Below are 15,845 nucleotides of genomic sequence, written 5' to 3' on the forward strand. Positions count from 1 at the left end.
TTGCTAGATGGCATGGACGGCTTCATGGTTGTAAGATGGCATTCGATTACACAAATGGATTTCTCAGTCACCTGCCCGTAGGATTTTTCACCTCGAATGGAAGTCACAGCATCTATGTTTTGTTGGTTTTGCAAGGACTGTGCATATTTCACCTCCGCTTGTTATATTGGTTCCATATGAAGAGCTCTGCACTCTAGTGTCTTCTAACCACCCAATGAAATCCCGCCATAGACAAAGCAAGCCGAGATATATTCAGTATTCCTAAATTTCCCAAGTGAAGTTATGGCCTAATGGGTTTTGAGTCACACCTTGAATTAAGCACACACAAACAGATTCAAAATATTTTAATATAAACTGAGAAATAAACCGGCTATCGTGTGTATATGATCACCAACAACCAGATGTATTTATTCCACACAGCAAGAAAACAAAGTTGAAGGGTGCACGGTAGGAAGCCGCGTCCTTTTCACACGCTGTCCGCTTGCACGTGGGCATTTGCAATAAAGAGGCCAAATTACTAGCCACACGGGGCCCCAGTTTTCAGGCACTTTGTATTTGAAAATTCATTGATCGCCACATTCGCGTTGATAACTTCTGCCTCACTGGACAGGCACACCCGGCGTAGCGCTGCAGAAATCCCAACCCAGACGTTTACGTGGCAGCTCTCTCCTCCGGCCTTTCCTGGTCAGGACTGCACTTTACAGTTGTTCATCACCCCCCGGACAAACACAGCAGCTGGGGAGGCCTCGGGCCCACGTTCTTGCCGCTGTTCATCTGAGGACTCGGAGCTGAAATGCCACCGGGGGGTCAGGCAGGGCTCCGGCGCCTGGCCAGGCGGGCGGGCTGTGGTCTGTGGGGAAAACAGACAGGAAACGCGACGGGGTGTGAAGGGTGGCTGGCTTGCGTCCCTCGAAAAAAAAAAAAAAAAATGAAGAAAATGTGGGGTCTAACGAGTGACTGTGAGCTGCAGAACCGACAGGCCTGGCTGCCTACACCTGGGGGCGCTCTGGTGGGCTCCCGAGGGCTCGCTTGTATCTCGCAGAGTCCAGAGCGTTGCCCTTCTTGCGGGGGCATCGGCTGCGCCCAGCTGCCAGTTCCACAAGGCTCACGGGAAGATAAGGCCTCCCGAATCGCTGGTGCCCTGTCAAATCTGCTGGGCAGCGAGCTCAGAGGAGACGGGGAGGGTGGCTGAGGCTGACGGTTTGGACATGCCTTGCTTCCTTAGGAAGCTTGACCAACACGTGTTTTCTACCGGGGAGACACCAGCGGGCAGAGCCAGGGGAAAGGCACTCGGTGAAGAAGGTGGTTTTCTGCCTGCCATTTTTTGGGCCGTGGTGCTGCAGATAAGCGGGGCTGGCTTCCAGCGCAGGGCGAAGGGGCAGCACCCAGAGCACCGCACCGGGCAGCTCGGGACAGCCAGCAGCAACCACGGCCAAGCCCCCCCCACCAACGCTTCTTGGAGAATCGGCCCCAGCTCCTCTGCACGCCACAGGCTGTCAGCCACAGGCGCAGTTTTGCTCACACAGCTGCCTGCTGTACGGGGACAGGCACATCCCTCCATGCTCCTGCACACAGCTGGGCGCCGGAGGCTCCTGCCTAGCAGAGCTGCTGGGGGATCGCAGCTCCCCACGTCCTGGCCCCGGGGTGCTCAGGACAGGGCTGACGCCGTGGCCAGCCCAGAGATGGGCTGGTGACAAGGTTGGGGGCTTTGTGACTCTGTCGACGTCTGCTGCATGGCAAAATTTTCATCTGGAGAAACATTTGTGCACGCTCAGTGATGCCCAACTGCAATCTGGTCCTGAAAACCTGAACGGCAGACAGCCATAGCCCTGGGAATTAAATAGCCAAGGACTATTAACACAGCACTTCTGCTTCTAATCAGGGATGTAACTTTTATGTTACGGCTTCCAAATCGCCGAAACCCTGCACGGCAGTCTCAGGACGGTCATTTCGTTAGCGCTGTTTGCTGATGCGGTCGTTAGAGGGTAATTGAAAACATGCACAGACGACTTCCAGGAGCTGGCATCAATGACAGGATGGAAGTGCTGGGCTTCGGGGGAGCAGAGCCTGATCTTACCCGTTATTGTTCAGGGCCGGCGCAGAACCAGCGCTCCCACCAGCCGCAGAAGCGGGCTGCGGGTGCTATTTATGGCCGGGCCAGGCAGCCGCGCCGCTTGCCCGAAGCTGGCCTATAGATAACCCCCTAGGGAGCCCCTCGGCGCTCCTGACCAAAAGAGGCTCGGCGTGCTTTGTGACACGCTACACTCTTAGGCTATTTTCAAGCTTTGCCAGCAGCTGTCGGCTGTCTGCTTATTAAGCAAGAAGAGGAAACGCAGCAAGTTCAGGGCAGGGGGAGAAGAACCCGTTTGGGTCTTTGTTCCATCTCTGAGATGCATTTTTTCCTATTTTTTGGCTGAAGGACATTTACAAAGCCGTGTTGCTGGTTTTCTCCAGATGCGTGTGTCACTCCCCGCCATCACACACAGCACGCCGACCAGGAGGAGGTCGCTCGGGCTCTCTTTGAGGTGGATCACTTCCCAGGCCGTACGAAACGCTCCGGTTTCTTATACAGAAAATATTAGATTTGCTTCTGAATAAAGTCAAGTACAGCCAGGACTTGAGAACAGTAAGAAAAACGTAACATACCACGTTATCATGGTACCACAAAGTACCTTCAGCAACTTCTGTTCAGTTTTTCTGCAGTTGTTTTCACTGGATTTTCGACTTGCTGCAGGAAGACACCAGCGCTCAAAACGCGGTGCTCTACGGCATTGCACAACTTGAGCAGGGACAGCTCGGGGGGAAAAGTGTGACAGATGACCTACTTGTGGCAGTTCTTGTGGGTGAAGAATATGGGTGCTGGCGAGTATGAAATAGCAGACGGTGGAAGAAAAACAAGCAGCCTACCTACACTTAATTTTTTGCAATTAAAAGCACACTGCATTAACTAAGAGGCACCTGGTGCTTGCCGCTGCTTGCTCATCGCAGTGAATACAGCAGGTAGCAGGAACACAGAGCCCTTTTTACTGAGCCGTGTGCATTGGTGCATTCCTGGCACAGGGGTTCCGAATGGGAAAAAGTCCCAGAATTAAACAGCGCCGAGCAGAAGGACAGCGGGAATGACCGGGAGAGGTCCGGCAGAGCTCAGAAAAGCCGCACCGCACGAGCTGCAACCGCCGCATTGTCCTCCCGGATATTCCGCTCATTTCAGCAGCGGCACTGGGCTTTTTTGAGAGCAGAAAAACCAGCAGTGGTCATTATGAGGAGGGCTGTAAACACGGGAATAACAACACCAAGTACGTGCACGGAGAAGTAAAAAAAGGCCCGGCCTGCTGCGTGCATCAAAGTGTGCACCAGACAAGTGAGCAAACCATGCAGCCGCAGAACTTGGCCTGTAAATTCAGCCAGGCTAATTGAGCCCTGCCTCTCCTTTCTTCCCTCGAATCCCAAACAACCTGCAAAGCGGGAGTTCCTCCTTAACAGCAGTCAAGGTAAAAGGTATTTTTAGCTCAGAAAACGAGCACTGGAACAGTAAGGAGCAGAAGGTCAGGGAGCCCGAGCGCTGCTTTATCAGCCCCCGTCGTGGCGCTCGTTCCTGCCAGCCCTGCTCTGCGCACCCCTCGGCACTGCTCCGCTGGCCTCCCGCGCTCAGAAGATGGAAAAGGGGAGAAAAAAACATTTCCCCTTCCTCCGAGATCTGCAGAGTAAGGGGGGGGGGGGGGGGGGGGAGCAGGTTGGCAAGGGCTCTGCAGCACCCGTCGGGAATTAAAAACCCGCGACCGTGGGGCGAGCGGTGCCGTGGGAGCCCAGCCCCGAGCACGCAGCAGGCGCAGCACCCGTGGCGGCTCTTCCCACGGGTGTCGCTGGGGAAAAGAGCAGGGAACACAACGGTGCCGCAGCGAAAGGGCCAGCAGCAGTGCCACGAAGCCCGGGACAAGCCAAAGCAAATCCCGTGGGCCGGCGGGTCGCTGCCCGGGCAGGGAGCTGCTCTTCCCTGCCGGCTGAACCGGCCTCCGCGGCCACGGGCAGTTTCCCATCGCGGCTGCTGCTGCCACGGCCGCTTTTCTGCGGGGCTGGCTGGAAAAAAGCAAGCACACTCGTTTTGTTTTTTTTTTTTTCTTTTGGTCCGCGTTATTATTTTTAAGCTGGATCAGCTCTCTGGCTGCGTGCAGGGAGCAGCCCAAATACAAGGGGGGAAAAGGGAACGGTGCTGCCCGGGTTTGGGGGCAGGACTGGCCGCTGCTTCCCTGCAGCGCGTGCTCGGTGCTCTGCTGCTGCGCCATGCCGGTGGCCTTCCCCTGGAGCATGAACCAGAGCAGCCTGCAGCCCATGGGCTTTTGGGGAAAGCCATCGGCAACGGCCCCCAGCGCCTGCCGGGCCATGCAGGGCGGCACGTTGAGCAGCGCCGCTTCCAGCCCCACCGGCAGCCCAGCCCGTCCCCGCGCCACAGACCAGCCCGTCCTCTCTGCGTGCTGGCCCTGGAGCCCGCGGCTTCACGCGGCGTCCCCCTCCCCGTCCCCAGCCTGCCTGCGGCCACCGAGCCTCGCAGCCGCTGGGCTCCGGCCTCGCTGCCTCTCCGTGGAGCCCTCTCCGTGGCGCAAAGAGAAAGGGCCTGGCGGTTTCGCCGTGCCAACATCTCATCCGGCTCATTCCTGGTTACGCTTGGGAGCGCGGCACACCCCGGCCCCCGAGAAATCGCCTCCTTAACGTGATAGAAAAAGTGCTGTCAGCCCAGCCCCGCAGCTCGCCCTCCCACCGCCCGGATTTCTCCTAAAAAGCAGCGCAGAATGACTGCAGAACCTTTGTCCCAGCTCAAACGCCCTCCAGAGCAGCCCCCGGCACTGCCTGCACGTGCTGCTCCCTGCGGGGATGAGGATGGTGCACGGGCACGACCCGCAGCCCCCCGCGTCCCCCCCCGTGCCACCCGCAGGCCCTTATTTGCTCTGCTCTCTTTGATTAAATCAAACACCGCACACGGCATCGGGAGGCCAAGGGAAACCCTCTGCCACCCCGCGCGGCGCTCCTGGGAGGAAGGCGTTGCTCTTTGTGCGTTTCTGGGCGTTTTCCCAAATTTTGCCACTGGCAGACCCGAGTTTCGAGGCCGCCCTCCCAGCCGGAGGAGGAGCAAGGGGAGGACGTGCGGCGCTTTCGGGCTGCAGGTGGCTGGGGAACAGGGAACAGCCCGAGCCCTCGGTGGCCGTGGTGGTTCGGAGGCGCCCACGGTCCGTGCGTGAAGGCGCCGAGAGGCGAGGAGGGGAGCTTCTAAACGTGGTGTGGATTTCCCCGGCCGCAGCACGCGCCGGGCAGGCAGGGGTGCCCAGGAGCGTCCCGGCTCCTCCAGCCCCATGTCAGGCCGGGGCGATTAGCCTGAGCCATTAACGCTGATGCTGTCACGCGCTAATTAGGCTCGCGCTCCCAGGAGGCGAGCAGGGCGCACGCAGCGCGTTTCGGGGCGATGCCAGCGAGCTGCAGCCGGGACGCCGGCCCCGGCGAACGTGCCGCTGCTGGGCGCGCTCGGCCCGCACGTGCTCCGGCACGCATGCTGCGGCGGCAGGCTCGCCCCGGCGGGGAAATTCGGGGAGAACAAGATCAAACAGCCTGAAAACAGGTCACGGCATTGCCTCTGCTGCAGATGGGCAAGACAACTACTCATTAGGGTGATTACAGGCAGGGGAACTACCCCGGCTCTCTGCTAATGAGCAGCATGGGCTGCCTGACCGGTGCAGCCCAAACAAAGCCCGGGGCTGTTGTCGCATCTTCAGCTCCGGTGGCAGCTCCCAAGGCTTCCTCCCTGCTCCCGCTCCTCCCTGTCCCCATCCCCTGCCCTGCACCACAGGCGCGGCTCCCCTGGCCGCAGCGGCCGCGCAGAGGGCCCCGTCCCACGGGCAGGGAGCTTACGGGGGCTGAAGCATGCGGGAGGTGTCCCGTGGGGTCGGTCACTGCCCGCTTTGGGACGCGCTGCCCGGGGACACGCGCTGGTGGCACCGCCTGGCCTGGGCTCAGGCATGCTCCGGAGAGGTCCTGAGCATCCTCAGCTCCTGCCCGACTTCGGCTGGCATCCCGCCACCCTCCCGCTCACCACCAGACCCTGTGTGCACACGAGACGAGCGAGAGAGACGCTCTGCCCAGCCCAGGACCTGCAGCGAGACCTCCGACACCTCCCCGCGCCGTGGCTTCCACCCGCCGTGCTTGCTTCCCTTCTTCGCCCTGCCCCAGCACCCGCGTCCCGTGGGGGCAGCGCTGCTGGGGCGGATAAAGCGGCACAGGGGCTGCCGGCTGCGATAAGCGCGGTGCCCGAGGCCGAGGTCCTGGTTCACAGCGCGGGGCGTCGCGCTGCGATAACGGGGCGCGTGTCCCGGCCAGCCCCCGTGGCTGCAGGGGGCGCGGGGGGAACACGCCTCGGCGCAGCCTGACCACAAACGTCTCCAGAGACAGATTTCGAGGCCCGGAAGAAGGATGGGAGGATTCAGGCGGATGGGGTTGGGAGCGTCCCCGTCCCCGATGCACGGCTGGGACACCGGAGTGCCCAGCGCTGCGCCCGCTTGGCAACCCGGGCACCTCTCTGCCAGCCCGCACGCGTGTGAAAACGGAGAGGGGGGAGAAAAAAAAAAAAAAAAAAAAAAAAAAGCATTTGCGTTCACCGTGGGCGTGCTGCACACCCAAATCACCGCCTGTGAATTGCTCCGAGTGCCGCTGATGAAAGAGGCGCAGAACGAAGTGCTATTAACAGCTTGGCTGCAGCAGGCGGCTACGTGGGGAGCGGCACCCGCGCCGGGCCAGCCGCCGTGCCGCGGGGAACGGCCGCATCCTGCCCGCCCCTCGGCGCCCACCCTGCCCGGCTCCTCCAGCCCCGCGGCACCTTTCCTAAAGGGATCTCCTCTCACTGGGCCTCAGCCGGCCCTCGTGCAGTGCTTAAAGCCAGGGCCATTCGGTGCCAGCGTCATCCCCGGCTCCTGAGCAGCCCTGCAGGGCGTCCCCCCGTCCCCGGGCTGCCTTCCTGCCGCTGCTCCTGTGCAGATGCAAAACCAACACATGCGTGGTGTGCTAGGTCAGGTGTTGTATGTTTAGGGGTACTGTTTCATACCCATGTTCTTCGCAGCATCCTGTTGTGTATACCATATATAATTATCGTGTGTGCGCTCTGTGTGTATACCATTTATACATGGCTGTAAATATACCGAATACATCTATGTAAGTACATGCCGCTCAATAATAGCTCCCCTGGTGGGTGAGCACCCTGTGCCCAGCTGGGAGATGGGAAAGGCCAGACCCCCAAATGGGATTCCCATGGAAAAGAGGAGCCCACGGCCCGGCTCTGCGGTGCCAGCACTGCCGGGCCACGCGGGGGCTTGTCGCAGCCGCTCTTCCCCGCGCCCGACCCCGCTGCCTGGGCGATGTGCGGCAGCCCCCAGAAAGGGCCCAAAAGAAGTGAGAAATTGTTCAAAGCGCCCGTTTGCCCCGCTGCGAGGGCGGGCAGGGCTGCGCGGCCCAAGCAGTGCCGGCAGCAGGAGCGTTGGCTCTCCCTGCGCGTGCCGCTGCAGCCGGGCAGGGCATCGGGGAGAGCCGCCTGCCTGCCGCCCGGAGCCTGCTGGCGAGCAGAGAAAGAGGCAAAAATCCTCCGGTTAATTAGCTGCTGGAAGGTGCTGGCAGCTCCCACGGGACGGGAAAATAAAACCAGCGGGGCCGCCCGCTGCGGGCTCGACGTGCGAGCACCCCGAGCGGGACGGCCGGGGAGGGATCGGGTTGGCGAGGCTGCTCGGGGACAGGGGGGAGCCTCCAGCACGCCGCACCCGGAGCAGCAGCGCTGCCTTTCTTCATACGAGCACTTTATTAAAAAAAATAAATAATAATAGTAACAGTAGTAGTAGTAGTAGTAATAAGAATAATAATAACAACCATCTTACGGCGCTCATTAGGACCTTGTGCGCACCGAGCAGGGGGTCAGACCCCGGCAGCCTTGATGCTGCTGAGAAAGGCAGGGGGAAGGGGGCCGGGGGCTGACCCCAAGCCCTGCTCCCGGCGCCCCCCCCGCGGCCCAGGGGCAGGGTCCGGCCGCCAGGGGGGGCCCACGGGCGGCGGGGGCCCGGGGCCGGGCGGCGCTGGGGGAGCCGGGGGGTCCCCAGGGACCGGCAGGGGATGGGGGTCCGGGGGGGGGGGAAGGGGGGCGCTGCGGAGCCGCCCGGGGGGGGCCCCGCTGGGCCGGGGGGGGGGGGCAGGAGGGACCCCGAGGTGCTTCCTGCGCCGAGCATCCTGCTGTGCTGCGGGGGTGCTGAGCTCCTGCCTGCAGGGATGCTGCGGGAGGAGGGATGCCGAGGGCCTCCTGCCTGCCGGGAGTAAATCGGGAATTCATCGGGAGCCAGGTGTGAGGCACTCCTGGGGGCCCCCCTCGCGCTCCCCATTCCCTGGGGATTTGCTCTGCAAGTGCAGGGCCTGGCACAGCCGTCACCGACCCCGGGGCTGCAGGCGAGGAACCAGGCCCTCAAACACAGCCCGGGGGCGAAGCCCCCTCCCTGCTCGGGACTTTGCCCTCTCCATACCCAGGACTTCGCCCTCTCCGTGATCAGGACTTTGCGTCCTCCATGCTCGGGACTTTGCCCTCTCCATACCCAGGACTTCGCCTTCTCCACGCTCAGGACTTTGTCCCCCCCCAGTGCACGCTCCCTGGCCCCCAGCACACCAGCGCTGTTCAGAAACCCAGCTTCGCTGTGCCTCGGCTCGCTGGGACGAGCTCCCCAAATCCCTGCGCCCACCCCCCGGACAAGTGCCGGCGGCGTGGGTCAGGGCCGAGCCGAGCGTCCCGTGCAGAGGGGACCTGGCAAAGCCCTCCCAGCACCCCACAATCCGGCCAGCACCCACGCAGCACACTCCGGTTGCCGGGTTTGCCGCATCAGCCGTTTCATCGCCTCCCCGGCGTGCTGCCAGCGGGGCCGGGAGCTGCTAACCCCGCGGGGCAGGACCCGTCCCGTGCCCCGTCCCGCGCCCCCCGGCCCTGCCCGGCTCTGCTCGGGGGCCGCGGCGCTGGAAGCGGTGCCGCAGGGCAAACAAAGCGGCGCGGGGCCGGCGGGGCAGCCGGGGAATGTGCAAGCTGGTGTTTGCTTTGCAGAAGCGCTCGCCGCCCCTGCGGCCCGCCAGGTGGACGGAGGGGAGCTGCAGCGCTAAGGCAGGGCGCGCGGCCCCGCGGAGCGAGCTCTGCTGGGGCTTTCTGGCGCTCAGCGCGTGGGCAGCACGGTTCCGTGACGGTGGCCAAAACCCCAAGCCCAGGGCCCTCACGAAGCAGGGCTGGGCGAAACGGGAGCTCAGCGGGGCGGGTGAGAGGTGCTGGGGGGCACGGCCCCATGCAGGACGGCGGCAAGGCAGGGGCCGGGGAGCGGACGGGGACATTGCTGCAAAACGGGGACAGGAGAGCGCGGGGCCAGCAAGGAGCCAGGTGGAGAGGGAGCTGCAGGGGCAGGGGGCAGCCCGGGGCAGGGGATGTTCGGTGTGGACGTGGTCAGCTCGGGGCCAACGCAAACCCGTCGGGTGGCATCCCAGCCTGGGGCTGGGGCAGAGGGCAGGCCGGGCAGAGGGATGCTTCTGTGGATATTTTGCAGATGTGGGTGAGTAATGAGGAATCACTTCCCTTGCTGTGAGCAAACTAGCCTGATTTTCTTGTCCTTGCCCGGCATTCGGGATTATTTACCTGCCAGCCTCGTCCTTCCCTGCAGGCCTGGTGCCGAGCGGCTGCGTGCGGGTGCGCATCCCACCACGGCTGCTCTTCCCCAGCAGAGCCGCAGTCTCGGGCTGGACGGTGCCAGCCAGGACACAGCAGGAGCAGGGTCAACCCGTGAGCCCCTCTCCCTGCCGTTTGTGCAGCTCACTGCTAGCCGGAGCAGCTCGGGGACGGTGCGGAGCAGCTCGGGGTGCCAGCTGCCGGCGCTGCTCCCACCGCTCCCGTTCGTTTGGTGAGGCCGGGCCACGGGCAGCATCTCACCGACACTGTTCGATCTTTGGTCTCGTTCCCGAAAACTTAAACAACTCGAGGCTTTGACAGGCAGGACACCTGTCCCGTGCTGGTACAGCACCTCCTCCTGCAGCACGGTGCGTGCAGCGCCCGTCGGGCGCGGGCGCAGGACCCCGAGCAGGCCTCTTGCCAATCGCCCTGCACCACCAGAGCTACCCAGGGCCAGCGGGCGGCGGGGAAACACGGCCCGGGGGCGCGGGGCTGGGGCCTCTCCTGCTGCCGGGGAGCCACCCGTGGACCGGCGCTGCACGGCCCAGCACCTGCCCCAGCAGGGGTGAGGCAGGGACCTGCCTGCCTCCAGCCGGGAGAACTGGAAAAGGAAACAGTCCCCGGGCACTGCCGGCGGTCAGGGAGCTGCTGATACCCGGCGAGAGATCAAACCGGCCCCAGCTGCTTTTCGGTTCCCTCCCAGACAGATTGAGCTGCGCCGGAGCCGCACCGACAGCCCGTCTGCGGGTATAATCTGATCTGCGGCGAGCTCTGGGGCTCCGGTTGCTATTAGAGATAGGGCAAATGAAGCGGACTTAATTCGGAGGCCACCAAACAAAGCTCCCACCTGTTGCGCCGGGGCCTTGCCATCTGCCGCCCCCACCTGAGCGCTTCTCCCGCACGCCCCAGGGGTCGGGCACCGCCGCGGGATGTGGGGCACCGGGAGTCACCCAGGGCCGACCTTCGGGCACCCTCCTGGCAATCCCCAAAGGGCTTTGGCAGTGTCTGCCCCCAGGGCTCTGCGTTTGGCTGTGCGAAGCCCTCCCGGAGCCGGGCTTTATGCCCTGAAAGGTTGGTGAAGTGATGGCAGGCAGCGTGCCCAGTGCTCAGCATCACCCGGTGCTGAGCATCACCCGGTGCTGAGCTGAGCGTCCCCCAGTGCTGAGCATATCCCAGCACTGAGCATCACCCGGTGCTGAGCTGAGCATCCCCCAGAGCTGAGCACCACGCGGTGCTGAGCATCATCCAGCGCTGAGCATATCCCATCCACTGAGCGTTCCCCAGGGCTGAGCATCCCCCAGCCAGGTGCCGGGGTCACGAGCCCAGCTCCTCAGCCTTGCCCAGGCACCGCTTCGGGAAACGGGCGCCCAGCAGCAGCAGCAGAGCAGGGCTGCGAGCTGCCCCTGCAGCACCCGCTGCCAAAAACCTGGTGGGGGCTCTGCGGGGCTGAGCCGTAAGGGGCAAGCTTTGGGCAGCTGCGGGGAGCGCAGGCCGGGGGGAGGAGGAGGAGGAGGAGGAGGAGGAGGAGGAGGAGGAGGAGGAGGAAGGCTCCCGGGTGCAGGACCCGGTGGGACCGGGCATGAGGGGGGGTAGCCCGTGGCGCGCTGCCCCGGGATGGCGCGCCGGAGGCCCCGCCCCCTTTCCCACAAACCACGCCCCCCTCCCCCCTCATCCAATCAGCAGCGGCGGCCCCTCCGGTTCCCGTGGCAGCCGGGCGGCAGCGCGGGGTTCGCTTGGGGGAAGGCGAGAGGCGGTCGGGGGGGGGTGGTGGTGGGGAGGAGGCGGGGGCGGGGCGTGGCCTCATTTGCATGAACCAATGGCGCGCGCGCATGCAAATGAGGGCGGCGCGGGTTGGCGGGGCGCGGGCAGGACAACGCCCGCGGGGCGCCTTTGTCCGCAGAGGCGGCGGCGGCGCGCGGCGAGCGGGGACCGGGAGCGGGGCCGGGACCGGGACGGGCGGGGCGGGGGCGGCCGGGAGCGGCCCCGGGGCTGGCGGCGACGGAGCCCCCGTGCCCTGCTGCCCTGGCCGCACTATGACTCTGGAGGAGCTGCCTGGCGAGCACCGCACGGCCGGCAGGTAGGGACCGGGGGGGTGCAAGGGGGGCGGGGGGTGTCCCCCCGGTGCTGGCGGTGCCCTCCCCCCCCCCCCGCCCCGGTGCTAACGGCGCGTGCCCGCCCGCAGGATGGAGCAGGCGGGGGACGCGCTGGAGGAGGTGCTGAGCAAGGCGCTGAGCCAGCGGAGCCTCACCCTGGGCGTCTACGAGGCGGCTAAGCTGCTCAACGTGTGAGTGCTTCTCCCCCCCCACGGTGCTCCCGGTGGCCCCCCCCCCCCCCCCCCCCCCCGACTGGTGTTCCCGGTAACCCTCCCGGTGACCCCCCCCCCGCCGTGCTCCTTGTGACCGCCCCGGTGACACCAGTAACCCCCCCAGTGCTCCCAGTAACCCTCCCGGTGACCCCCCCGGCAAACCTCCCCCGGTGCTCCCGGTGACCGCCCCCCCCCCCACCCCCCCCCCCCCCCCCCCCAACCGGTGTTCCCAGTAACCCTCCCGGTGACCTCCCCCCGTGCTCCTGCTGACCCCCCCGGTGACACCAGTAACCCCCTCCGGTGCTCCCAGTAACCCTCCCGGTGACCCCCCTCCCCCCCCAGTAAACCCTCCCGGTGACCCCCCCCCCGGTGCTCCCGGTAAACCCCCCCCCCCCCCCCCGGTACCGCTGACCGCGGTGTCCCCGCAGGGACCCGGACAACGTGGTGCTGTGCCTGCTGGCGGCGGACGAGGAAGAAGCCGGCGACGCGGCGCTGCAGATCCACTTCACCCTGATCCAGGCTTTCTGCTGCGAGAACGACATCAACATCCTGCGGGTCAGCAACCCGGCCCGCCTGGCTCAGCTCCTGCTGCCCCACACCGGCGCCGAGCCCCCCACCGACCTCCACTGCGTCCTGGTCACGGTGAGACCGGGGCTGAGATGAAGCCTGGGTCCCGGGGAGGCTCCCGAGGCCGAGCCGTCGGCGTACGCCGACGGCTCGGCCTCGGGAGCCTCCCCGGGACCTTCCCAGGACCTTCGTGGTGCTATCGCCTGGATTGAGGGTTGCGTTCGCCGTGCTGACCCGTCCCTCTTTCCCTTCTCCTCTTTCCAGAACCCCCACGCGTCCCAGTGGAAGGACCCGGCGCTGAGTCAGCTCATGCGCTTCTGCCGGGAGCGGCGCTACGCCGACCAGTGGGTGCCGGTCATCAACCTCCCCGAGCGGTGACGGCGCCGCGCCGGGGTCGGTGGGATGCTTTCCGTGCTTTCGCACTTAGCTCAGGAAGGAAAACTCCCCCTGCCCTCGCGCGAGGATGCCGGGGAAGGGGAGGCGTGGTGGGGTGGGGTGGAAAAAGGCAAAAAAAAAAAAAAAATAATCCCCCCAAAAAAAACAAAATGTCGAGGGGGTGGACTCGTGTTGCGTGGGACGGAGGACGAGCGACGCGGCCGGGAAGCGAAGGGAAGGAGCCTGGGAGCGGCAGCGGGAGGAGCCGGAGCCTGCCCCGGGAGCGAGGACGCCGCCGAACGCCCCTCGAGGTTTCTTAAAGTGCGACTTGCAGGTTCTGGTTCAGCTCTCCGAAGAGCTCAAAGGTTAATCGACACGCTTTACGACCGATTTTTTTAGCGTATTTTGGGATGTTGAGTCTCGAGTTTTTAATGCTAAGATATATAGTAAGTTATTTTATGATATTGATTTTAAAAAAAAGAAGTTATTTATACTCCGCGGTCTCATAAGCAGACACCCCTGGAGCGGTTGGTCCTGGCCAACCCCACCTTTTAACAGGCGCCTGGTGAGAGCAGCTGCCCTAACGTCATTGTCTGAAAGTGGATAATGCTTTGTTTCGGGGTGGTTTTTTTTTTTTTTCTGTTGTTTTTGAAATAAAGTTGACTCTCGGATCCTCCGCGCTGTTCTGTGGCCTTCGCTCGCTCGGCAGCGCCCCGTCCCCGGGGCTCGGCGGGCGGCCGCGGTCCTGTTGCACTGGTCCTGGAATGGCACCTGGGCTCCTGCCTCGCCCCTCCCAAAACCAGCAAACGAAAAAGCAGCCGGCGTGCTGCAGGAAATGTTGGGTATTTTTCTTCAACGCCGCCACTTAAAAGCATAGTTTGAACGCCAGGAAGCGTTTGGGACGCTCTGAACGCCCTGCGGGGGTTGAGTCTTCTCGAAAATGGGGGTAACGCGGCTTCTTTTTGCAGGAACCCTTTACCCGGTCTGCTCCCGGCGGTGCTGCCGTCAGCCCCAGCGCCTGCGCGGCGCAGCACCCCCCGCCAGCTGCGAGCCCCTTTCTTCCCTGCTGGCTTCGTTCCCCGCGCCTCGCCAGAGCCAGGCGGGGAGGGCAGCAGGCACGCAGGGCCCCCGCGAGCAGCTGCTTTCATTCCTGTTGTCGCACACCACACAAAGCCGAGCTCCGCAGGGCAGAAATCCCCGCTCCTGGCCCCAAAGGAGCCGGACAGCTGGCGGCGGCACCCCCGCGGGTGCCGGCAGAGCAGCGCCCACGCTCTGCCCGCGGCCAAGGTGGGAGGCTCCGGGGACACCGGTGACCTAAATAGTGGCTGCTGAGATGCCCTGCTTTCTGCAGCCCCGGCACGGGCTGTCTTGGGGTGCTGGGACACCGACCCTACGTGATTTTCTGCCTGGTCCAGGCGCTGGGAGCAGCCCCTGCACCCTCCGTGCATCCGCGCAGCTCGGGTCCGGCTGGGGCACCGCTGCTGCACCGAACGGGAGCTTTCTGAGCTCGTTATTTTTTGGCTTTGTTTTTACGGCGCGTGGCCGGCGTCAGCGCTTCTAAAGCGAACGTGCCCCCGGCGCTGATCCCGGGCTGCCCCCTCCGCGTGCACGCATTCAGACAGCCCCCTCCTGGCCCGTGTTGCTTGGGAAGCACAAATTTGGGTACCGAGGAAAAAACACTGGACCACAACTACCTGGCGGTACAAGGCCAGGCCTTTCTTTTAACCCCCCTCCTGAAAGAAACCCCCACCCCTCTCTGTATGTATGTATGTATGTAGACACACACACACACACAGACACACAGACACACACACAGACACACACACACACACACACACACACACACACACACACACACACGTAAAACTTATGGCTTTTTGCTTCCGAAGAGCCTCCTTTTCTGGGCTTGGAACAAACACCGACCTTTGACTCAAAACCAAAACGCGTCAATACGAGAGCGAGGCGTTCAAGTGAAATCCGACCAGCTGGGCACAGCAGAGAAACAAAAGGAAAGACACCCCCCCCCCCCCCCCCCCCGAAAAAAAAAAAAAACAAAACACAAAAACAACAACAACAAAAACAGAACCACAGCTTTACCAAGGCTCCGTAAAACATCTGTTTTTTTTTTTAAAAAAATAAAACCAGAGCAGCCGCAGTGGAATCACCCCGCTGGAGCAGGGCGCTCCCGGGGCTGTGACCCCAGGGCTCCGCTGTGCCGACAGCCGCACACAGCCAGGCCGCAGCCCAGAGCCCTGCCGGGAGGAGGGCAGTCGCCTTCCTCCCCTTCAGCCCCAGCACTTTGACCCGTACAGGTCCGCACCGAAAGGCGCGAGGGGGCAGAGATTTGCACGCAAGCAGCAGCGCCCCTGAGGCACCCGCTGGGGTTCCCCCGGTTCCCGTCCGGGGGCTGCAGCCCTGCCCCGGCCCCGCGCCGCCCCCCCCCCCCCCGGGTGCCCCCAGCACCCTGAGCCAGCGACGGGCGCGCGTGTGTGAAGGTGCAATGAATGCATCAGCTCAGGGACGGCAGGGGGAAACAGCCGGCGGCGAGAGGCTGGAAGAGCAGAGGGAGCAGGAGTATTTGAGAGACTCGCTGAGAAATACGGAGAAGAACAGCGACTCAACTGGCTCCTTGGCCTGTGGGGCAGGAGACCAAACGCACACGCTGGGGTGGTAGCGGGTCCCCCTGACATCGGAGCCTCGAGGTGGGAGCACCGAGAGGCAGGGCCGTGGGGTGTTGGCCCCAGCCAGCCGCTGAGAGCCGCTGGCAGCACCTATCCTACCTCCAGAAACCCCGGCTGTTGTCCACGGCAATGGTTTCGTTTCTCCTTTTTCATTGCACCAATTAAGAGTCCGTATTCCTTCAGGACCGTACAATTCCCGTTCTTTCAC

General features: G+C 63.6%; 1 protein-coding gene and 1 long non-coding RNA gene across 3 annotated transcripts; one reads left to right on the forward strand and one right to left on the reverse strand.

The window, feature by feature from the left end:
- Nucleotides 1-329: 329 nt before the first annotated feature.
- Nucleotides 330-3,705, reverse strand: LOC121073674. Its single transcript, XR_005821861.1, has 2 exons — nt 2,429-3,705; nt 330-850 (listed from the first exon to the last, which is right to left on the reverse strand). It is a non-coding gene; the product is annotated as an uncharacterized LOC121073674 (long non-coding RNA).
- Nucleotides 3,706-11,077: 7,372 nt separating this feature from the next.
- GADD45A (growth arrest and DNA damage inducible alpha) lies at nt 11,078-13,632 on the forward strand. Of its 2 annotated transcripts, XM_040564832.1 has the most exons (5): nt 11,078-11,091; nt 11,710-11,786; nt 11,892-11,993; nt 12,443-12,656; nt 12,846-13,632. In XM_040564832.1, exons 2-5 carry the CDS (start codon nt 11,743-11,745, stop codon nt 12,957-12,959), a joined length of 474 nt encoding a protein of 157 aa, XP_040420766.1. In that variant the 5' UTR covers nt 11,078-11,091; nt 11,710-11,742; the 3' UTR covers nt 12,960-13,632. The 2 variants fall into 2 exon arrangements, with proteins under 2 accessions (XP_040420766.1, XP_040420765.1); XM_040564831.1 differs by lacking the exon at nt 11,078-11,091 and having other exon boundaries at nt 11,606-11,786.
- The last annotated feature ends 2,213 nt before the right edge of the window (nt 13,633-15,845 follow it).

The sequence above is a fragment of the Cygnus olor genome, chromosome 8 (assembly GCF_009769625.2).
Source record: "Cygnus olor isolate bCygOlo1 chromosome 8, bCygOlo1.pri.v2, whole genome shotgun sequence".
Classification (NCBI taxonomy): domain Eukaryota; kingdom Metazoa; phylum Chordata; class Aves; order Anseriformes; family Anatidae; genus Cygnus; species Cygnus olor.